This window comes from Bombyx mori, chromosome 13, assembly GCF_030269925.1.
Source record: "Bombyx mori chromosome 13, ASM3026992v2".
NCBI lineage: Eukaryota > Metazoa > Arthropoda > Insecta > Lepidoptera > Bombycidae > Bombyx > Bombyx mori.
This window is the reverse complement of record NC_085119.1, coordinates 7,550,890-7,575,472: the sequence shown is the minus strand read 5'-3', so window position 1 is coordinate 7,575,472 and position 24,583 is coordinate 7,550,890. Positions and strand designations below refer to the sequence as shown.

Here is a 24,583-nt window from a genome sequence, read left to right as displayed (position 1 = left end):
TCGAGAACGTTAAAAAACTCGCACTGAGCAGTGTCACTTTACTGCGAAGGGTACCTATGACCAAAATACTTAGTACTAGATATACCTCGTCCTGAAATAGCTAGTCTTTCCATAAAAATAGTTAAAAGAAAACATCGATTTTTTTCTATTAAAATCTGAACCTTTATTACTGGAGTGTGTGAAATTATACATGAATGTAATAGCTCTTAATTAAATTAACAAAAGGCTCTCCATTTATCTTAATACAGAACAAACTTTAAGTGTTATATCCAGTTAATGATTAAAACACGCTCTTTCTCCATAGGGAAATTAAACAGATCTTATAGCATATGCTAGACTTAGCTACCTACCTTCTCAAGAATGGTATGGTGATATACCTCGGCTGATCTTTTGGTACTATTTATACAACAGTAAAGCTCGAACACTCCTTGTTAAATACCCCCACCCACGAAACCATCAGCAAAGCCAAATAATTCACACGTCCTTCTAACGCTATTGAGTAGTTGAGAAGCTTTTGCAGATATTTGAGAATAAACCTAATTATTTTGTTTGTAAATAGGCAATGTGGCAAATGTGGCTAAATAGGCAAAAAACCCTCAACAATAATTGTTTTTATCTGCGACCTCCCTTTGTGTACAGCAGATAAGATCAGTTACTTTCAGACAAGATGTATTCGTTTTGTTAGTAGTCAATACGAAGTGTTCCATAGATAATATACTTAATATTTGAGATGTTCGGACAGACCTTCACTATCACACACAGTGTCAAATCAAATCAAATCAAATCAAATCAAAAAAGTTTTATTCAACATAAATGAAAGTACATACTTATTGAACGTCAAAAGAATTACCGCCAATTCACAAGAATTAGCTTCCGTCCTGAGAAGAATTGGCAAGAAACTCAGCGGGCATGTTTTTTTTTTTTTTAATATTAGATTTTTATTTTTATTTTAAATATTTTTTTTTTTTTAAATATTCATATTACAATAAGTAATTTAACAATTTTACAATATTGAAATTCCCGGAGCTAGCAACTCATTCCCACTTTGTGCAATCTTCTAGTGTCACACACACGATTATATTTTTTATTTTTGCAGTTTGGTGCATAGCTTAAATAATTTTTTAAGGGATTTTATGACTTGGTAACTAAGACCTTTAAGTCATGTCTTATTTTATTTTATAATCTTATTGACGTGACAACGTCTTATATATAATTAGATGGAGCCAGCTGCATGCACGAAAAAACATGACTCATGCGGCGTTACCTCGCTCTAAGGCGTTCCATTTAAGGCTTGAAGTGCAAGCGAGAGCACGGAACGAGCGACCAAGAGGCACAATCAGCCTTCGCGTTTGGCAGCGTTCGACATCAGTCTCTCTCCTACTTGAGTGTGCGATGCATCCGCGTGGACAGCTGCTATACAATAATACATTTACATGTTTTCGTCAAGTATGAAGTTCAGTGAAAAGTGAATGTGGTGTCAACTGTTTATAGCAACGATAATTGCGATAATTGAAAAATGAAACCATTCCATTAGTATTTTCTTAGGACTACATCCGATTTTTTTTATGAAAAATGATAATATGGAGTGAAATGAAATGAAGATGATTAATTTGAGACATTAATCAACTGGGATGAAATTAAATGACTTGAGATGAGATGATATGGGGTGAATTAATATAATCTCAGTAAAATGGTGGTCATTTATTGAGATTTTTTTAATGGACTTTTTGGAGGATCCCGAGAAGTTACTTCCAGTGGCTTTGTTTCATTTTCCCACATTTGTGCACTTTCACAGATATTAAACGTTAATAAACCACCGTTATTACACATTTAATCCTGAAGAAACACTAAATAGACAAAATAAAACAAATCACACAACTTCACAGCTTGCGTTCCCGCCAAAAAGTCCTAGCATAGATAATACACTTAATGTGCATAGATTATATACCGGTAAAATGGGGCGATTAGGGATTGAGAGGCGAATCGGGAAAAAACCGGGAAAATCTTTCAACGCTCAATATAAGTTTTATATTCGTTGCAAAATCTTCCATTTTTTATAGTTTAATAGTAGAATGTTGAAAGTTCACAAAACAACTCTGAATATGCATGATAATAGCTGCTAACTTATAAAAAATCGCGTTTCAAATTAGCTTCCTGTGGTGGTAATTATTTTAGTGCTAGAAACTTTGCTCTCTTTTATTTATTTGATAATAATAGAAGACGATTAAGATTTATAAACGTTATTTAGTGCTTGAACCAGCATATATATTAAAGGTAATTCTCAGTTGTTATTGGTTTTAATGTATTTGATTAAATAAAAATACATGTAAAAATCTGTTGTTTTTGGGGATATTGGGGACGTCTTAGGTACAAATAACAACGAAAAAGGGGTCAATTGGGATGAGAATACGTGAAATGGAAACGACCTAAGTATAAATAGGTACAGGTTTGTAGGGTTGTCTATGTAGTTATAACAATATTTTTTAAATTTGTTGGTAAAAATCTGGTTTATTCGAAGCGAAATTGGGAATAAGTCTTTAGTTGAAATAGATAAGCAATTTAATATAAGTAAGTCGATTTTGCAGAGACATGTAACAAGATCAATGAAATCTCAAGGTGGACAAAAATGTCTAAGTAATACATAATAAAATATTTAATATTTGTTCAGAGTGGGGGTATTCATCTGATTAATCCATGGAATAACCGACACACCTAATCTCTTAACCCAGATAGAAATATCAGCACTGTCGATTGCACCTATAATTGAGGTGATGTCTGCCATGTACTTTTGTCAGTTTTTCAATTTTTTTTATTGATGATCACTTTGTTGGTGCAACTAAATAAATTAATTAATTAAAACTATATATAAAAATAAAAGTAGTGCCAACCCTAGCAAATTTCTCATTTCGTCCCAATTAACCGCAATTTTCGGGTAAATAGGGATTACACCTATTTTTGCATTTTTTGTTTAAACTGGAATGCTAGTTGCATAATTTTAAATTAGACAACAAAGATGCCCCCAAGACTCAATCATTTTGATCCTGATATAGCATTATATACATCAACAACTACCTGAAAATTGCTCATAAAGTTGGAATTTGTCCCTAATCGCCCCATTTTACGGTACTAATATATGTTTGATGTTTGAGATCAGTGAGGTGCATAGATAATACACTTAGGGCGGATTCGACCAAACTTAAATTTAAACTCGAGTAACTATACGAGGAATAACCTATTCCATGATTTTAATCTCGAGTAAATTCATAGTCGTTTTTCCACGTATACTTGCGCTAGGAATAACAATACGCGAATAGCAGAGTGAATGGTGAACAAAAATAAAATCCGGCAAATAAATGTTGTTGTGCAACGGCATAGTGTAAGAGCATACAAATCGTCAACTCGATTTTGCCGTATTTTAGTGTGAAAAAGTAGCTGTTGTGTAAGATATCCAGCTGTCAAACGTATTATTTTTATTTCTTGTTTGTTTGAGGGAATTGTCAAGTTTTGTCGTGTGGTTTTATCTTTTTTCGTTTAAACGTTGCATTCAGACTATTAATAATCATTTAGTGCATTGCGTTGACTTGAAATTAAAACAGAATAAATATTTATGAAATGACAGAAATCAGATGTTGGACTGACAGACGCCATTACTTTATTCTAGGAATAGCTCCGTTATTCCGTGCGAAACGGCGGTATAGTAACAATTCCCGAATAGGCTCACTATTCTTAGAATTGTAGTTGGTAAAACGTAAAATTGATTTACTCTCGATTAACTGACGAGTTATTCTAAGAATAAGATTTACTCTTGTTTGGTCGAATCGACCCTTATTGTGCGGTGATTACTGATGAAGATAAAAATTTATTCAATTGAAAACATAGTTTGTATAAAATGAGAAGTGAACACTTATTTTGCTTAGTTTTGTTTAAGCTTCAGTTGAAGCTAGTGTGCTCTCTCAACGAGAACAATAGAATCACATAATTTCTTTAACATGTCGACAGTTTGCCTTTCAGCTGGTGATATTTATATTCCAATTCAAATTCAGGAAAGCGATATTTATGGTGGGATAAACCTACTTCTAAAAAACCTAAGACCTACATGGCCTTTAGAAAACGTAAAATTCAAGGTCTGTATCTGTATACCTAGTGTAAATATCAACAGATACTTTGTGAAAATAAGTGTAAGAGGAAAATAATTTACATTAGGATTTATTTCAAGGTTTTCACGGATGGAATAACTAATAAATTAGTTTGTTGTCAATTAAGTACCTCACACAATGAAAATGACATAGTCCTCGTCCGGATTTATGGAAATAAAACAGATTTACTAATTGATAGAAAAGCTGAAGTCCGGTGAGTTATTTACACAGCTTACACAGCTTGCACATTTTTTATATAATCCACATGTTATAGGTACAGCTAGAAAAAACTTGCCAAAGTGTAGTTCATGCAAAGCTAATAAGTAATACTTTAGTTCATTTTAATAGTATTCATTATTGACAGTAAAAATTGTTAGTAAACATTAAAAGATGATATAAAATCTGACTGAAAAATTATGCTACAAAATGCCCTTTGGCAAAAATGAACTTGTGTTACACTTCATAAGTACCACCTGTTACATATAAATCAATACCTTTGAATATGTTCTACTTACTTATCACATTGACATTGGGCTTGTAACATTTTTGCCAAGTCTATCTCATATGTTATATAAATGTATTTCCATATTCTTTGTGTGTTGTTTTTCTATACATAAAGCTTTTCCCTTAGTGGAAACAGTAATAAGCTCCTAAAAGTACATAAACTTAAAACAGCTCTAATTACTTTACCGGTAATTATAATACTGGGCAAGAAATAATGCACATTAACCTCTAGAAAGAGACATTCAGCTAATTCCGGCTTTGTAGAGCATTGTCCCTTTCGCACACTACATGTGTTACATTTTGTCAGTCATTCGACAAATGCAGTGGAGTACGGTTGCATCCAGTTCAGAATATATATAGAGTGGTGATAACACCCCCAAAAATAAATGATTTAGAATTGTTTTTTTTTTTTTTTCCTACCTAAGCTGATAGCCCTAAGGGCTATGTCAGCGTAACCCTAACTTTAGTAGGTGAGCTCACGGGGCTCAAACCTGATGACGTTGCTAACACGAACCCTAGCAAGAGCCGTGCTTCGCAGAATCTACCAGCGGATCGGAAACGCGACCCACTGAGAAGATCCGGCGAGAAACTCAGTGGGCTGTGTCTGAGAGTTAATTTACTCGTCGAGCCCTTCGTCGCAAGCGACGGGTTCGACGAGAACGGTGACCGGTTAGAATTGTACTATCGCATCTTTAGGAAAAAGAGGAAAGCCTTTACATGGTCAGTCTCGTGAAATTGTCTACAAAGTGTATAAATATTTTTAACTGAAGCTGACAAATTTAAAAATCATGAAGATAAAGACGTATATAACTATTTTAAGAAAATACAAGAGTGAGTTGCAAATGTCAGTGGAATTTCAAGAATGTACCACCACCCTGCCTATTCCTGCCGTGAAGCAGTAATGCGTTTCAACTGTATTGAGTGGTCTCAACTGAAAGGCTGTGTAGCTTCTAAAAATGTGGGTATGAATTTAACTACAGTTAAACATTATTGGCAGAAAAAGTAAACATGATCGGGACTGAAGTGGAAAAAGGTTTGCGATCATGCAATTAAATGTGAGAATAAATTTCGAAGATTTCAACACAGTCTAGAAAATTACACTGATAGACTGGTAATAAATACTGCACTGGTAATAAATACTGCTCATAGCGACAATGATATTGACTTCATTGAGAGCACTGATAGTGAATCGGAAGGAATTGAGGATTTATAATTGTTTTGTCAGAATGTATCACTTTTCAAAATAAATAAATCAATACGTAAACATACGTTTTTTTACTATAATCTAAGGATAAAACTTATAGATTTTTTTTTTATAAATAAATAAATAAAAAGAATGGATAAAATAAGCAACTCACAATAATTATTGTTTTAACAGCTCTTACTATATACTGTTAGTATTTCGTGCGAAAGGGACAACGCTCTACAAAGCCGAAATTAGCCGAATGTCTCTTTCTAGAGGTCGGTGTGCATTATTTCTTGCCCAGGTATAATAGCCGGCAAACTTCTTGAGCATTTGTTGACGTAGTGGGGGTAAGTTTGCGCATGGTACACTCACATGCAAAAACATTATTTACTCTGCGTCATAATGCAATTAAATTATTAAAATCAACATATGTATTTATTTATATATTTATTAGAACATCAACAAAAAATATAGGTTAATAATTATAATAATTTAATCTTGGGGTAAAATAGATATTCCTTCTATTAAGTCAAAACTAGAGCTGTTGCCAGGTCTTCGTTCAGTTGAAGCGAAGCTGGTATTTGTAATTTTTTTTCGTTATCATAATCTTGACCATTATCATCATCACTGTTTTCATCACCCGAGTCGCCATCATCGTGATAAGTCGACATAGGGCTCATCGGTGTAGTTTACGACTCGGTCGGTTCGATCTTCTTTTTTGTCTATAATTAATTATTTTTTGAAGATATTCGATTCGTAGTAATCGAATGTTACTTTTTTCAATTACCAGCTTCCGATTATTTTCTGTTTTTTTTTTCCATCTGAAGCCTAGCTCTTTCATAATTCGTCGTAAACTTCATTCCGAGCCATTAAAATGTATATCTTCTTTAAAATTTTCGAAGCCTTTCTACGGTACGGAGTTTCGCTGCTTGTTATGTAGTTATTATGATTACATCTTTTTATTACAGATTGAACGAAACTATCCATTCCGGTAACTTTCTTCTTCCCTGATCTTTTCTTACCCGGAGTCCCAAGCACGATGAGCAAGCCAGAGCCTTTAGCTTCGTTAATAATGCACCTAACAGTACTCACTGATGTTTTTGTTGCTTCCGAAGTCTGTTTTACTTTTTCCATAATATCATTCTTCCCCTGTTTTATAATGAAGCAATATACGTCGTACACAATTTTTCTACCCTTTCTTTTGAATACTACACCAGTTTGTCGCGGCATAGTGTATTTTTTATAAAAAATCAATAAACACTCAACAAATAGCAATGGCAACAAAGTCAACAAGCAATTATAACAAAATATAACTTAACGATTAATAACGATAGACTTTTCACTGTACGCAAGCGTACTTTTGGGAGCAAGCGGAACGAAGGCGCGGTGCGGGACGCAAGGTTCGACTGATCTACCAATAACGCGCTCGATACGATTTCCCCTGCCATCGCGCCTCACCCTCACCACCAAAGTGATCTAAAATTCGGTTCTGCGCAGTCAAGGTCATTTGCTCACGATGTTTGCCGGTTACTATACCAGTAGTAGAAAAAAATGTTATTGTCTTTATAAAGTCATATGTTCAACTAAATTCTCCCTGTTTGACAGATTTAAAAATTGTGAACCAAACTTAGACACATGGTATATATACTGCTTTGACACCTTTGGCATTTTTTGTTGTTGAGTGTTATACCTTTGGTTGTGTGTATGTGTTTAATTTTATACCATCCAAGAGTCATGAGCTCCGAACAGTGGCCGGCAGGAGGTTGATGAGGAAAGCTGACGACTGAGCTCAGTGGTGTGGGCTGGTGACGATGATGATAATGAAGTGTCAGCATATAGGAAAGCCAAAAACCTTCAAACACTCTGACTCGGATCCATGCCAAATGCAAGACTGGCTTGCTTCAGCATTAGGAGTTACCAAATACTAATATAGGTATATACAATATATAGATATATACCTGTATATGTTTAAATATAGAGACATATACATCTTAAAAATGCCAACAAAGAATGAAGACATGTTCATCACACCACTGTTTACCCGAGGAGTGAATCGAAATCCATGATGCAGCAGTTAGAGACATTTACTACTGCACTACTGAATCTATCATTTTACTTCATTGTCTATCTCAAATCCCTTCAAACTAGAAAGTAGTCACCCCAGAAATAGTCACAATGCTGGTACCCATGCACGCTCACATTGCATGTTGGAACTTGAGAGGTAAACCTAAAATTATAATACAATAAACATAAAAAAAAACCATTAGTCAATTGATATTAACAATGTCATAAAAAACAGAAAAATCGAAATAAACACTCAGCCAAGTAGATAGTCTGAACTGCATGGGCCATGCATGTCTAAGGTAAAAATAAGTGTTAACAAAAATCTTTAGTTCGCTACATTACTGCTTGGATATAATTAAATTCGTCTTTTGTTCCACATAAAGGTCATTGTATCATAGAATAATGAATTTTTTTTTTTAATAACTGGCTTTTACTTTATAATAATAGTTTGGGGGAAAAGTTTCTTCGCATTTTTTAAGAAAATTCACAACATTTTTTAATATCGTTTATTTACATTGAACTAAAGTTTGTAGGTACCATTTTGTTCAATAACTTTTTGCAATCTTGTAGGTAGGGACATGATCCCATTGCTTTAGAAATTTTGGGGCTTTTGATCAAAATACCGCGACAATTGGTTTTGGCAGTCCTCTCGTGATGTTAACCTGACACTGCCTAAAGAATTCTGAAGAGATCGAAACAGGTGGAAATCTGAAGGTGCAAGGTCAGGACTATACGGCGGATGCATTAGCGCCTCCCAGTCAAGCTCTTAATTTTTGCTGAGTGGCCAAAGACGTATGAGGTCTAGCGTTATCATGTTGAAAAATCACACCCCTTCTGTTGATTAATTCCGGCTGCTTTCACTCAACTTCTTGCTTTAATCTCATCAGTTGTTCGTAGTAGAGTTCAGAATCGATGGACCTGCCTGGTAATACCAGTACATAATGGATAATGCCCTTCCAATCCCACCACACACAGCGTCACCTTGTTGCGAGTTAAACCGGGCTTCGCCACAGTCTGTGAAGCTTAACCGGCCTTTGACCACGACCTTTTTCGCACGTTCTTGTCGTACGTGATCCACTTTTCATCACCAGTTATCAGCTTCTTCAAAAATGGTTCGGTTTCATTCTTCGTAATAAAGAATCACAAATGAGTACACGGTTCATTAGGTTTCTTTTAGTGAGCTCGTGAGGTACCCAAATATCGAGCTTTTTTGTGTACCCAGTTTTTTTCAAATGCGCCAAAACTGTTTTTGTGGTCGATCCCCATTTATTCAGCTACGTCGTAACTACTGATATGCCGATCTTGTTCCACTTTTTCAAACTTGGCATCCATTTTATCCGTAATAGGGCGACCAGAGCGACGTGCATTTTGACATCAAAATTTCCGAATTGAAAACGCTTAAACCAAATTTGTGCTACTCTCACAGACACTGTACTAGGTCCATAAACATCGCAAATTTTTTTTGTGGCTTGCGTTGCCTTTTATCCTTTTTTGTAGTAAAATTTTAAAATATATCGAATTTCTTCATTAGATTCATTCATTTTGACAATACGAAAAATAAATAAAAATCACACATTTTCCTAATTTGAATTTATCTTTAAAATTTAAACTCTTCATTATTACCAAAACGAGCCTCTTAATTATTACCAAATAGTATAGACAAAGAGATTTGATTACAAGTTCATACATACCTACTATAATGCGAAAAGACTTTTTTCCGAACCATATCCTAGTTTACTTTGAATTATTCTTGAAGAATGACAATAAATTAGCTTACTAAAAAAAGACAAAAATCTATAACATAATGAGTTTTACAAAATCATAGGTATTTTTTTTGTTCACAGAAATATAAAAACTCTTAGCGCTCGCGGTTTAGCTCCAAAATTATATGCTGTATTTGAAAATGGATTAATTTATCAGTACTTCCCTGGAGACACTTTAAACATTGAAACAGTACTTGATATAAAAATATGGCCTCTTGTGGCCAAGCAAATGGCAAAAATGCATAGAGTTGAACTTGGAAAAGAGGTATGAATTGATTAGATTTTAACGTAATTGAACCACACCCGAGCAATATGACTCGTATCATACACTAATAGGGAATTAATATTCTAGGACCAAAAAAAACAGCCTCTGATTTTTTTATTATTTAATTTAATTTTTAATTGGATTGCTTCAGGAGGGTAAGTCCCGAACAATTTCATTGAGTAGTGTTTTATTATTGTTGTGAATTTATAATTATGAAATGTAAGATGAAATGTGGTAATATATAGAATTTATCAGTTTTCTGTTAGATCCCCTTATCTTATCTTACATTGTTTAAGTGTTGCTTAAATAACATTATTTTTAATTTTCGGTAAATATTTCATAATTCACTCTGACAATAGATATTGTAGCTTAGGTTCTGTGTGGACGAACTGCACCATACTGTAACCCTTATTTATGGGTTTTATGCGGCATAAAACAACGCATAGATAACGCATAAATTATGCCACAGAACTTTGATCTTTAATCTCTTCAGGGACATTGGTAGAAACGTGTGCATTTTTTGTTTTAAATTATATATGAAATTCTACGCTAAATGGCCACATAATATGTGATTTTTTTTTGTTTTAATTAATAGTCACTATTTTTGTATTTTTTTTACTTCTGTGGATGTTGTAAAAGGCGAGGAAGTAATTCACTGGAGAATTAGCAACAGCGATCTCTGAGTATTATACCAGTGTACTGCGATTTCGAACCGGCATTTACTAGGGTCAAGACGTACCTTTAGAAGTGAACTATATCGCCATAGGCCCTTAACACAAAGGATTCGACCAGTCATCCTTCTTGAGAATTGGGTAAACATAAGCAGTCTTCCAACAAGATGGAACTCTTAAGATAAGCGACAGACGTCTGTGATCTAAGGGATGCACGATTTTAACTGCAAGAAGCAGCGCGACTCGCTTGACATATGAAAGTTAAGAACCAGATCTCCCTCAAGACTACGCATTGTGTATGCGAATCTCAGACATGGAGCTATCACACTGGTCAATGTTCGGTTCCTATGTCATCCCAGATATCTGCCCCGCTTCTTAATCTTTTTGCATGCCGGCAGATGCGAAGGAATCTTGAGGCAGTCTCTGCCCGTATGTAAAATTTTAAGAACTGAGGCGCTATTTCAGCTACGCTCGGACGAGTAGGTGAGCTCACGGGCTCAACCTGAGATAGTTTTAAGTAGCCCTACCAAGATGCTTCGCTGAATCTACCAATGAATCGGAATCGCGACTCACTGAGGAGATCCGGCGAAAAACTCAGTGAGCTGTGGTTTACATGTTGCACGTCGAATTTCGACGAGTTTGACGAGTGACGACGACGACGAGTTTAACGGTGATCGGTGCTTAGACCTCATAAGCATCGAGAATAGATCCGGAGAATCCGATAAGACATCCTGTGGGCGACGGCTACTTTGTGTTACTCCGTCGCCTAGGTCGCATATGTAGTTAGAGGCGGCCACGATAAGAGGATATAAAGACGCGACCTTATTTCAAAGAAAAAATAATTATCTGAAAAGTTCTTGTATTACATGCCACAATTGATTTTATGAGGACAATTGAGTTATTTACTACAAGCTACCATCTTCAATGTTCAAAAAACAAACAAATTACGAGAAAATATAATTATTCAAAAGTATTAATACGTCTTCTATAGAAAGTTTATATTTTCAGGTACAAAAAGATCCAATGGTATGGGATAAAATTGAACAATTCCTAAGTTTGTTGCCAGAGAAATTCTCTACAGAAGTCAAACACAATAGGTGATATATTTTTACGAATTAAAGAGTGACTATTGATCTAAATATAAAGTTATTGCGAAATATCATTTTGAAGTCTTAATATAACCCAATCAAATTTATTTATAGAGTAATTGTAAATTTAAAGAATAAGTATGTGCATATGTAAATCAGGGGATAATAATATAGTAGTAATAGTAATATTGGGTAGTATATTTTTCCCTGTAAAATCGTCGACTCAGCTCGAAAGAAAATAAATGCTTTTAATTTGGGTAGGAGTTTTTGTTTTAAATAACAATTTTAAATCCACAGCGTTTTCGTCTCTGTTGTAGATTTGTGAGTAGCTTTGGGTCAGTAACTAAGCTAAGGATTGAATTTGAGCGTCTAAAGTCTCATCTAATCAAAACGGAGAGCCCAATAGTGTTTGCTCACAATGATTTGCTTCTAGGAAACGTTATCTTCAACAAAGATGAAGGGACCATCTCTTTCATAGACTATGAATATGCCAGTTACAATTATCAGGCGTTCGATATAGCTAATCATTTCAACGAATTTGTCGGTGAGTATATATTTATTATATTCGAAGAACAAACAAGTGTGTTGTGTTTGACTGCGCGGTGTTTAGGCAGTCATTATAAAGTAGTTTTAGAATGGGTGGTGGCATTCACATTGTTATGTCTCTGGACTCCAGTAACAACTTAACTCCAGGTGGGCCGTGAGCTTCTTCAACCGTTTATGAAATAAAAATATAAATTTAACCAACATCTTTCGAGTCGGGTCAATGTAACGTGTAATAATCATGTAAAACGTAGCGTAGATAACCCATATGGCCTAACATGTGGGAAGATCAGTTTATTCAATAACGCCCCCCGGGGTTCAAATCCCATAGTCAGACACGATCCAATAAAAGTAAATAGATACAGGTACCTAACACGTCACATATAAGAACGAATTTCAGGAGATTTGTAAAAAAACATAAAACTATATAAACATCATAAAATTACGCAATAAGTGATAAGCCAGTGTTACGAACACCTATGAATAATACCGTCTATTTCGGCAACGAAGTCGACTAGCGTTGCGTTTTGAAGGGTGGGATAACCCATATATGAGTCGTCTATTATCAAAGGTGGCAATCATGCATTTGGACAAAAAAATGTTATTGATATGTCAATACAGATTGATTTGAATATAATCGTCTCCTTCAAAGAATACGGTTCAAAACTTGCATTAAATAAAGGTTAATACTTAACCTGTTATTTATCTAAGATGTCGTTCAGAAGAGTTTTGTGACTGCCAATGGAATACAAAGTCAATAATTCGATTTTCTGATTTACCAATAATTGTCCAAAAGTCACATTGCCGGCTTTGATAATAGTCGACTCATATAGTATAATTTTTTACCCCTCCTGGCTGAGCCTTTGCTCGTCCTGGTGAAGCTGGAAAGGCCTCCGGGCCACCAGTAATCTTTCAATCATAAAAAAAAGTATAATTTAAAATTCGAGCTCATGTCTCAAGATAGGTAGGGGGTATTCTATTGTCTGTGTTTTCTTATCTATTTAATTACGGGTAGACCATGGATCGTCTGCACACATCGAGAAATACAAAGAAACTTAGTACGATACATTTTACTTCGTAGTTACATTCTTTTGCTTTATTATTTAGATAGTACATATATTATTTTATAACTTAGATATATTATTTTATTTTGTTTTATTCGTATATAATCACGAAAAAATGTTATAAATATGTCTGAAATAGAAAAGTTGGAATTACAACTCCCGTCCCCGCCTAGCTGCAATTATTCCCATAAGCTACCAGCGATAAAGTAGTGAAAAAAATTCCGTAACTATCATTATCTTCATAGTATTGTATAAAGCCATCTCTATTATAATTTACAAAATATGTGTGACACAACTTCGGTTATCAAAACTTTTAATAAGAATATTTAAAATCTCCGACCTCTCGATTTGAGGTTATCTTACCCACTGGAATGAAATATGTAAGTTTCTGTATAATACTGAAATACACGAACAGTAACCTACTTAGATACGTACTAAATAAAATATACCAGCAGAGATTGCGGCTTTGATAAATCGTACCGTGCATATAGACAACATCACCTTAGCATAATTATACTTTAAAATATAAAACTAATCATTATTATGAGACGAATATCTCAGTGGCGTAGCGTAGGTGTCAGCCGCCCGGAGTGGAAGACAATTTTCCCGCCCTTTTATTTAGGTATTTCACTTTGATGTGTACTATACATTAATTCTTGATTTTTTGAAGTGAAACTTCCTTATCGGCGTTGGAAAAAAATTTACCGTCACATTTTTCGGTTACGCGTCACATTTTTCCGTTACGCGCCATCTGTTTTGTATTCATGTCTATGATAATAAAATCCTTTTGTTTAAACTTTATCTAATTTAACTTTTTTGTATTCATGTCTATGATAATAAAATCCTTTTGTTTAAACTTTATCTAATTTAACTTTATTTAACCAATTTCTAGAAAGTTGCATGTAGATCATTTTTCGAAAAATAAGGCCATAAACAAGTTTCAGTTCTTACGTGTGTACACTAGTACACGCACACATTTTTTTTATTGGCAAGAGCAGTCATCATTATTTTGCATTATATCTACAGGTAAGATTTTAAATAAAAAAGTGTATCTAAGTGTTACAATCGCGTTTATTTATACAAAAAATATTCTACTTCAACCAGTTATGGCACCCACACACGTTAATTTATATTATTATACAATTACATAAATAAAAATACGTATTGAATACTTACACAGTGTAATTCAGGTAAACGGAGCGGAAAAAATCAATTTTTCACAATGTTGAATCACCACTACACGTAGGTACTTATTAACACAAAAATCACAGTTTTAAAGCGTAACATAAATTTACGTCAATGTGAAATGGACAACTGACAATCTATCAATAAAACTTTCTTTGAATTGTCGAAGCATCACGTACTTCTTTACTATTATAAAATACGGGGAATCCCCGCGAGTCAGTATAGATAGACGGTGCTGCCAGTTCAATCGGTCCAAAGTAGTTGCGATAAAAATATGAAGTGGTTCAAATATTTTTATTATTTATTGTGAAATTTTGCCGCCCCCGAAAAAGTGCCGCCCGCACTACGCTACGCCACTATCTCTTATCCGGAATATCTTAACAATACATCTTAACAATCTCAACGTACGGGTACCGGGGTCAATCGTGTTACTAAGAGAAGAATTTAGAGAATGACAGTGGACTTGCGACACTGGTGTAAGTTTATGGGACCCCTATGAATACGTATTACGCTCACCTTCATTCCCCGCGTTCCTCTCCCTGCCTAGACAAATTTGATAGAAACCTCCAAGTGCTGCTTTTAGATTTTTTTCAAGTACCTATCTCTCTCACTCACTTTGACAGCATATAAACTAACCACGTATTAATTTTTGATTAGCTCATTTATGGGATCATAGGATTTTTCTTATTGTTGGACTTTACGTATATTTGTTTCCCACGGTACAATAAGCTCTACTAGTATCACATGTTTGGTTTCTCAAGGAAAGAGTTTTATGACTGGTCTAGAAGACAAAACACACCGACATCCTCGGGGATTTAATACTGTTTTTCATAGATGTCCAACAAAATAATCCAATAAGGTGCCTAGGATTGACTGAGACTTGTTATTGGATTTTATAACTGGGCCTTCTTATAAGAAGTTTATTTGTCTTTTTTGTGGTCAAGCCTTTTTGAGCTCCAACTATTGAGAGACTTAATGTTCACATAGGATTTTAAAGGAGCGCCTTATGCTGCACTAATACGTGCTTGGCTTATCTTATTGCCTCTCCACAGGTATAGTTATGTTTTTTCGGAGACTTTTCCCAATCTTACCAAATTAGGTACTGTAGTCTCGAAGAGTCATTTGGAAGGCGTTTTGATAGAATTTGAATAGGGCAAGAGACCAATCATAGATTAAGGTGCGCCACTTTAAAGCTGCAAAACCAAAGTATTCTGTCTCAGTTGCACTGTCGTGTTTTTCGTTACACCCCGGTCATGAGATCCGGTCACCGTCCTCGCCGAACCCGTTGCTTGGGCCTCGACGAGTAAATTAACCCATAGACACGGCCTACTGAGTTTCTCGCCGAATTTTCTCAGTGGGTGCCCTTTCCGAACCGGTGGTAGGTTCTGCGAAGCACGGCTCTTGCTAGGGCCAGTGTTAGCAACACTCCGGTTTGGGCCCCGTTAGCTCACCTACACGTCAAGGAGAAGCTGAAATGGTCTCTCAAGGCTATCAGTATAGGAAGAAAAAAAGGTATGGAGGAACAAAAGAATCCGGTCGGGCCATTTTTAATGATTACGTGATGGCAAATAATTTTTAAATACATACGATTTTTTTAAATTTATTGCATATACGGGTGAACGAACTCACAGCTCCCCTTATGTAAAGCTCGTAGACAACAAGCACATATTAAATAAATATTGACATGTTTGTTCACAGGATTATCAATTGAAGACATTGATTACCAAAGATATCCGAGTAAAGACTTCCAACTTGCTTGGATTAGAGTATATTTATCGGAATATTTAGGAACAATGACGCCTGACGCTAAAAGCGTAGATACAGTTTATGAAGAAGTACAAAAACTTTCGTTAGCTTCACATTTTCTTTGGGGTATATGGTCACTAGTGCAATTTGAACATTCTGATATTGATTTCGATTTCGGAAGGTACGATATGTTATCTGAAAAATATTATACTATTTCGGATTTCTTGAAATTTTTTTCAATCATTTTCAGGCTTTAAGGACCGATTATAAGTCTAAAAACACTAATCGAGATTTTTGGAGAATGATTTATATCAAGACCCTACTTTTTCTGTCTTAATGCATGCCTCCCAATTAAAAGGTTAATAAAGCCGATAGTTTCGATACAGTTGAGACCTTAATACCTTTGTCTCAAGGTGGACGGAAATATTAATCTTATAATAATTATCTGGTCTCTATGTATTCCGATAATTGCCAAATACTAGGTGGAGCATGGGCTCGCTTCTCATACAATAAATTCTGATAAAAATGATTTGTTGTTAAAATGTGTCTAATGGTACACTATATCATAGTTTATTTACTTTTTTCAGGTATGCAGAAATACGTTTACAGCGATATTATCAAACAAAAAATGATATTTTAAGTGTATGTACTTAATTAATTAATAATAATAATAAAATGGACATTTACTTGTAAAAGTACTTATTTATAAATTCTATAATTTATTGTTGAAATATCAATCTTAAATAAAAATGCGGAGCATGCGAATAGTTTTTTAATCCTGTTCTACATGTTCACTTACCTATCCTTTTGTCGTTTGTCCGGGGGCCATTTATCTATTACAAGATTCCCGCGCCGAAAAGACACGTTGTTGTTGTTTGTTGAAACCACACATTTAACGTCTCTCTGAATGTCACAGCCCGCTGTGGATAGAACTGGGGGAGGCAAAACGGCACTGCGTCCGCCAACACGGTGATTCTGCAGATGTTGGGAGATAACTAGGGTGCCGGATCGACACGCGACAAACCGACAACTGGTTGCTCTATGTTAATAAGTCTGAAGAATACTAGAATGCTGTTAGTCTTCCAGGCGTCCTCGACTTTTCAGGGCGCCGAGCGAGGCTATTCCTGCAAGGACCGTAGCTGGGAATAAGCTCTTCACCTGTACCCGGTTCGATAACAGCAGGTTAATGTGAAGAGAAGAACTCTTTTTTTCGTGCTCAGTCGCTTGCATCTTCTGGAATGTGGACTTGCAGTCCAGTATATAAATTATACTTTCGCGTCGTAGATACGACAGTCCGCAGCGAAAAATCTGGCCCTGTTTAAACCACGAGGACACGGTGCTGCTCTCCGGGGCACTGCATGCGGCCAGCGGGTACTCTCGGTTATCGTCGCAGCCACAAATTTTGCACTACATCGCCGGCTCGTTCCGGGCAGGTTCGAACAGTCATGACCTGTGAGCGTCATCCTATCCTATTTTAACATTGCTTTCAAATACTTGAATAATCGTATTTATCTTGAAAATATCTACTTGAAAATAATCGTATTTATCTTACTTTTTAATAACATTGGATTAATTATTAAGTTCAAATTTATGTAAAAATCTTATACATATTGATATTCATTGTCTATTTACAAACTATCGTCGTTTTGCAAAATGCAGAACAGCAGGAATTCATGATTGCTCTTATCGTATTCATTTCGCCAAGTCATATGGGAAACATGATTTGACGAAAAATAAAATCACAAGTTACATCTGTATTTTTTTTTTTTGTTTCTTTTTATTGCTAGATGGGTGGACGAGCTCACAGCCAACCTGGTGTTAAATGGTTACTGGAGCCCATAGACATTTACGACGTAAATGCGCCACCCACCTTGAGATATAAGTTCTAAGGTCTCAAGTATAGTTACAACGGCTGCCCCACCCTTCAAACCGAAACGCATTACTGCTTCATGGCAGAAATAGGCGGGGTGGCGGTACCCACCCGCGCGGACTCACAAGAGGTCCTACCACCAGTAATTACGCAAATTATAATTTTGCGGGTTTCATTTTTACCTAGGCGGCACTGAAAATTTCGGGAATTAACGAAGTGACACAACATTACTATTTAAAAATGTATTTATTGCTTTTCGAAGCATTCTCCGCGAAATTCGACACATTTTTCCATACGATGGAACCAATCATTGAAGCATACCATTCTGCATTAACCGTTCTTTGTCCCTGAAGAGGAATAGTCGTAACATGGCCGGTTTTGGAGACAAACGTGGCCACCATTTTTTTTGCAACACTCCGTGAACGAATAATTTTTGTTGGCTTTAACTCATTTTCGAACACCCAAACTCGTGACTGGTTTTTTGTTTCGGGTTCGTACGCGTATATCCAGGATTCGTCACCTGATACAATGTTGTATGCAGCATTTGAGGATCCTGCGTGGAATCTTTCGAGAGTTCTGACGCACCAAGTAACGCGAGCCGCTTTTTGCTCTTCACAGAGCGAATGCGGTATCCATCGGGAAAACAACTTTTTTACACCTAATTGTTCATGCAAGATTATTTGTATTTGACTCATGCCAATGTCTAAAGTTGCCTGAATTTCGCGGTATGTCACATGTCGATCTTCCTCAATCAGCTTACGCACAGCATCAACGTTTTCTTGGGTGACTGCAGTTTTTGGACGACCTTGACGGGGATAACCACTGAGCTTGACACGTCCACTGAGTCAATTCCATTTTCTCAACGACTAAACAAGTTTTACAAAACCTCGTGACAAGACCGAGAATCTTTTTTTAAATAAATAAATGGTATTCGATTTTTAAAACCAAGGAGTTTTCAATTAAAAAGATTTTAATATGACAGGAACAGTGGAAATATTCCATTCCCGATACTTTTAGTGCAGCCCTCGTAGTACACGATGTTATTCCTTCACCGTGGAAGGCAATCGTGAACATTTGTTGAGTACCTACGTATTTCATTAGAAAAATTGGTACCCGCCTGAGATTCGAACACCGGTGCATCGCTCAACACGAATGCATCGGACGTCTCATCCGTTAGGCCACGACGACTTCTTAAACAGTTACTTATGAATTAAGTTATACGTCTTGGTACGTAATTATGCAGTTGCTATTTTATAGTCAATTATTTTATCAGGTAACTATCGAACAAACACAAATCAATATTATGTTCTAAATTTCATAATTACATTAAAATACATTTCCTCCAATTAGAAGAATCTGCCAGATACTCGGGGATTACAGTTTTACAAACTCTGTAGGTACTTGTTTTCCTACCTATTCTAGTGACCTCGAGAGTCATACTAGATTCACCGAGCGAGCATGTCAGCTCACGGGACTAACCCGGGGACGTGGCTAACACTAGCCCTAGAAAGAGCAGTGCTTCGCAGAATTTACCACCGAATCGGACACGCGACCCACTGAGAAGATCCGTCGAGAAACTCAGTGGGCTGTGTGTCTATGGGTTAGTTTACTCGCCGAACCCTTTGTCGTCAGCGAACGGGTTCGACGAGATCGGTGACCGGTAAATGTGTACATAACACATATACAGTCAAACCTGGATAAGCGAGAGTTCAAGGGAGCACAGTCTCATTCTCGCTTATAGAGGTTTCTCACTAACCCGAGTTTCTCGCTAATGCACCCTCTGAATTTTATTTCGCGATTTTCCTGACTGTATGCTGACTGACTGTATTGCCATTGATTGGAGATGAACATATGGTCCACATGACGTTAACCACTGGTTATCGCTCATGGACATCTATATATATAAAAATTAATTGCTGTTCGTTAGTCTCGCTAAAACTCGAGAACGGCTGGACTGATTTGGCTAATTTTGGTCTCGAATTATTTGTGGAAGTTCAGAGAAGGCTTAAAAGGTAGATAAATATGGAAATGCTCGGAATTAAATAAAAATAACAATTTTGTTTTTCCTTTGGTGTGTCCCCCGTCGGACGAATTCCTTTTGTTTGTTTTAAGTTTATTTTATACATTAGTTTAGGTATTTTATTTATCGATTGAGGCACTACGAAGTCTGCCGGGTCAGCTAGTCAGTGATAAAAATGGCACAGCCAAGCTACTATACCTGCCACTAAGTACTACTTACTCTCATTTGATGAGAGAAATACCATGCAATCTACTTAGTTTCTGTTGCATGTCAGATAGACATGTAACAACAAGCTAAAATAGTAACGAAACTCGTTTTCGTTAATTTCGTAAATTTTCCCATTGAGAAAGTATTTCAATTGATAGCTGCCCACAACGTTTGGAGTTGTATTAGGGCAAATGTAAATAATTTTGGTTTTCTTGATATTATAATAATAATCTCAATGCTATTTATTATATATCAATTAACACACTAAATTGGGTAATTGATGTGCCATAGCAACCATATGATTATAATATAAATGCGAATGAGGTTTTTACTTACATGTTCAAGTTTTAACTATTTAACTGTACAGAAGGTATATATAGAAAGCAACATATCACAACTTTCATTTAGAAAAAAGGAAATCAGAAATACACTGAGTATTTTTTATTATATATCATTTGTTTTCATTAACAATATGAAAAAAGATCACCTTTAACAGATTAAATCTTTCATTTACATGTAAAACATGTGCGTGAGGTAAAACAAAAATAACTTTATCTGAAAAAACATAATGAGTTTTATATTTATTTATTTTTAATTGATAAACACAATAGCATTCAGTCAAATTATTTTTCAATAAAACATTATACAGTTCAAAATAGGTCTGTGGCACTTTGATTCAAACTCGTGTAGTAATTCATCTATATCATTGTCCAAATCATCGCTTTGAGCCATTTTTGTTACCATATCACTTATTAAAAATGCACCAATCGTTGCTTCTTCGTGATTATCCTGGATGTCAATGTTTACTACGTGAACAGGTTGATTATAGATTGACCTTCTAGAGCCAAACCATTCAATTACTTGATCATATACTCTTTCTTCACAAGTTATTATGACATCAAATCTTTCATTACACACCTGAAATTTTTCTGGACAAGGCTTTATTCTTCTATTCCTGTCTAACATATGTAACAGTCCATTTTGAGTGTAGTAATTTTTGTCTTTTTCCATAAGATCATTGTAAATCTCATCGTATAAAACACCAAATTCGTAACAATTAGGCCTATCTGCCGAGGCTCCAGGTAGTTTGACTTTTTCGCCAGTTCCATAAGATTTCACATTAAAACCCTTTTTTACGAGAAACGCGTGAGCTTCCATGCTACGATTCATATTAGAGGAACACACAACCGCAACGTATAAATCACTCATTTTAAAATTAGATCAAGCTACGCTACATTTTGTACATAATAATTGTTAGTGATTCAGTGTTTCCAAGATTGTTTAAATCTGAAAATTAGAAAAGAAAGTTGAACCTTACAAAATATTATTTTATTATCCACATCATAGAAAATGCTTAATTTTATTCGTCAATTCATCATTCTGAATTTCGCCATAGATGCATGATCCGTAGTACCGTAAAATGGGGCGATTAGGGACAAATTCCAACTTTATGACCAATTTTAAGGTAATTGTTGATGTATATAATGCTATATCAGGATCAAAATGATTGAGTCTTGGGATCATCTTCGTTGTCCAATTTAAAACTATGCAACTAGCATTCCAGTTTAAGCAAAAAAAGCAAAAATAGGTGTAATCCCTATTTACCCGGAAATTGCGGTTAATTGGGACGAAATGAGAAATTTGCTAGGGTTGACAGTGACACTACTTGGTTTTAATTTATTTATTTATTTAGTTGCACCAACAAAGTGATCATTAATAAAAAACATTGAAAAACTGACAAAAGTACATGGCAGATGTCACCTCAATTATAGGTGCAATCGACAGTGCATTAACAACAAATATATATATATATAACTAAAACTTTATTACATTTATTTACTTATGATTAATTTATATTTACTTGGGAAATGACCCGCGACAGATTTGTCCTGTAAGTTGTGAGACAATTAAAAAAAACATCTATTTCATCACTTAAAATTAGTTCAGCGCAATCGAACAACTCTGAATGAACATTGACGGAGACCACGCTACCGTAGATATTATTGTAGTCCCAAAGGATTCTGTATATGGGATTACTCTCCTAAGATTACGCACCTAAATTCGAACGAGTGGGCTTTCTTATAAACGGTTTATATTTAATTTTCTTTGTTCTTGGCAAGTACTTAGGGGCTGATATTTTTATCTGGGTTAAGAGATTAGATGTGTCGGTTATTCCATGGATTAATCAGATGAATACCCCCACTCTGAACAAATATTAAATATTTTATTATGTATTACTTAGACATTTTTATCCACCTTGAGGTTTCATTGTTCTTGTTATATGTCTGTGCAAAATCGACTTACTTATATTAAATTGCTTAGCTATTTCAACTAAAGACTTATTTCCAATTTCATAGGCTTCTATTGCTGTTTTTAATATTAAGGGATCATATCACTTATAAGGCTTTGCACTCTTTGATACGTACACGTGAGGCATATCTAAAAATAGAAAACAATACTTAACTGATAATATAAATATTTACCAAACAATAAAATAACACATTGATAATTTTGAATAAAAGTTCTAGACAAAAACATCATGAATAAACCAGATTTTTACCAACAAATTTAAAAAATATTGTTATAACTACATAGACAACCCTACAAACCTGTACCTATTTATACTTAGGTCGTTTCCATTTCACGTATTCTCATCCCAATTGACCCCTTTTTCGTTGTTATTTGTACCTAAGACGTCCCCAATATCCCCAAAAACAACAGATTTTTACATGTATTTTTATTTTATCAAATACATTAAAACCAATAACAACTGAGACTTACCTTTAATATATATGATGGTTCAAACACTAAATAGCGTTTATAAATCATAGTCGTCTTCTATTATTAGCAAATAAATAAAAGAGAGCAAAGTTTCTAGCACTAAAATAATTACCCCCACAGCAAGTTAATTTGAAACGCGATTTTTTATAAGTTAGCAGCTATTATAATGCATATTCAGAGTTGTTTTGTAAACTTTCAACATTTTACTATTAAACTACAAAAAAATGGAAGATTTTGCAACGAATATAAAACTAATATTGGGCGTCGAAAGATTTTCCCGGTTTTTTCCCGATTCGCCTCTCAATCCCTAATCGCCCCATTTTACCGGTACCGATTACCTAGTACTTTTGCACCATATTAGTCTATAGTTTATGACACCTGGTATGAAGTGTATAGGTCTGTGAAAGCTCAATAAATGATTGATGATTTATCCGTAAACTAATAAGTTTACGGATTAAATTAGGACTTTAGGTAACTGCACTCGTTATTAGACGCGATGAAAGAGACATCATTATTTAAAATTAAATTGTAGTACAAGTAACAGAACTCGTTTCGTCGAGATGCTGCGAGGAGTGAAGTTGTATGATTAACCAATCATATATTTTGTCTATTGAGTATTTCTTCATTTAATATTAAATTTAAGGTACATATAGGTTACATGTAGGTTTAAATGTGTAAGTACAGTAGTTTATTAACTCTTTAGTATCTATTAAAGTGCACAAATGTGGGAAAATTAAACAAAGTCGCTGATCGTAACTTCTCTGGATCCTCCAAAAAGTCCACTGGAAAAGTCTTAGCAAATGACCACCATTTTACTGAGATTATATTTAATCCCATATCATCTCATTTCATTTCATTGAGATTAATCAACTTCATTTCATTTCATAATATAATTTCTTATATAAAAAAGGTTTTCATTAAAATTAAAATAAGACTTGACCTAAAAGTCTTAGTTACCAGGTCATAAAAGCTCTTTAAAAAAACAATACTATTGAGGATAAAGCGCCTTATTCACGATACATCTTGCTGTACGTCCCGCCAAGGCCATGCACGATGCACGATGCACGATGCAAAAGGATCATGAATAGGCTTGACGTACGTCGATAATTATTATTAATTGTTTGCTGGATTTCCACGACCGATTTTGCGTCCAGCGAGTGCCCCCACCACCGCGAGCGTCGTGCAGATAGACAGTGAATAACGCTGACGTACGTCAGAGCGGTCCTGCGTCGTGCGTGCTTGATCGTGTATAGACTTGCTGTACAGCAGATTTAACATTTGTAGCTTGTTTCGAGAGGAGACTGCACGTCAAAATGGATCGTCAAACACTTTCAAGATTTATTGAAAGATATAAGTTCCACATGTTTGTGGAATGTCTCAAGCGCAGACTATATGAATAAATAAAAAATAATAAACTTATTACAATTTTTTAGGCCCATTTTAGGGGAAGCTGCAAGGATTGATAGCGTGCGTAAAAAATGATATTAATT

At 35.2% G+C, this 24,583-nt stretch overlaps 2 protein-coding genes and 1 long non-coding RNA gene across 3 annotated transcripts in view; 2 read left to right on the top strand and 1 right to left on the bottom strand.

Moving 5' to 3' along the window:
* The window catches only part of LOC134199970 (uncharacterized), a 111,080-nt gene that overhangs the window by 54,571 nt on the left and 31,926 nt on the right, over positions 1-24,583 (top strand). The window lies entirely within an intron of this gene.
* On the top strand, positions 3,221-16,980 carry LOC101745087 (ethanolamine kinase). The gene is made up of 7 exons (XM_004927829.3): positions 3,221-4,124; positions 4,217-4,350; positions 9,735-9,918; positions 11,598-11,686; positions 11,995-12,221; positions 16,168-16,396; positions 16,803-16,980. The coding sequence occupies exons 1-7, from the start codon at positions 3,990-3,992 to the stop codon at positions 16,867-16,869; spliced, it is 1,065 nt and encodes a 354-aa protein (XP_004927886.2). The 5' UTR covers positions 3,221-3,989; the 3' UTR covers positions 16,870-16,980.
* On the bottom strand, positions 20,882-21,706 carry Ssu72 (Ssu72 RNA polymerase II CTD phosphatase). Its single transcript, NM_001046977.1, is given in 1 exon segment — positions 20,882-21,706. A coding segment is annotated over 1 exon segment (579 nt). The 5' UTR covers positions 21,522-21,706; the 3' UTR covers positions 20,882-20,942.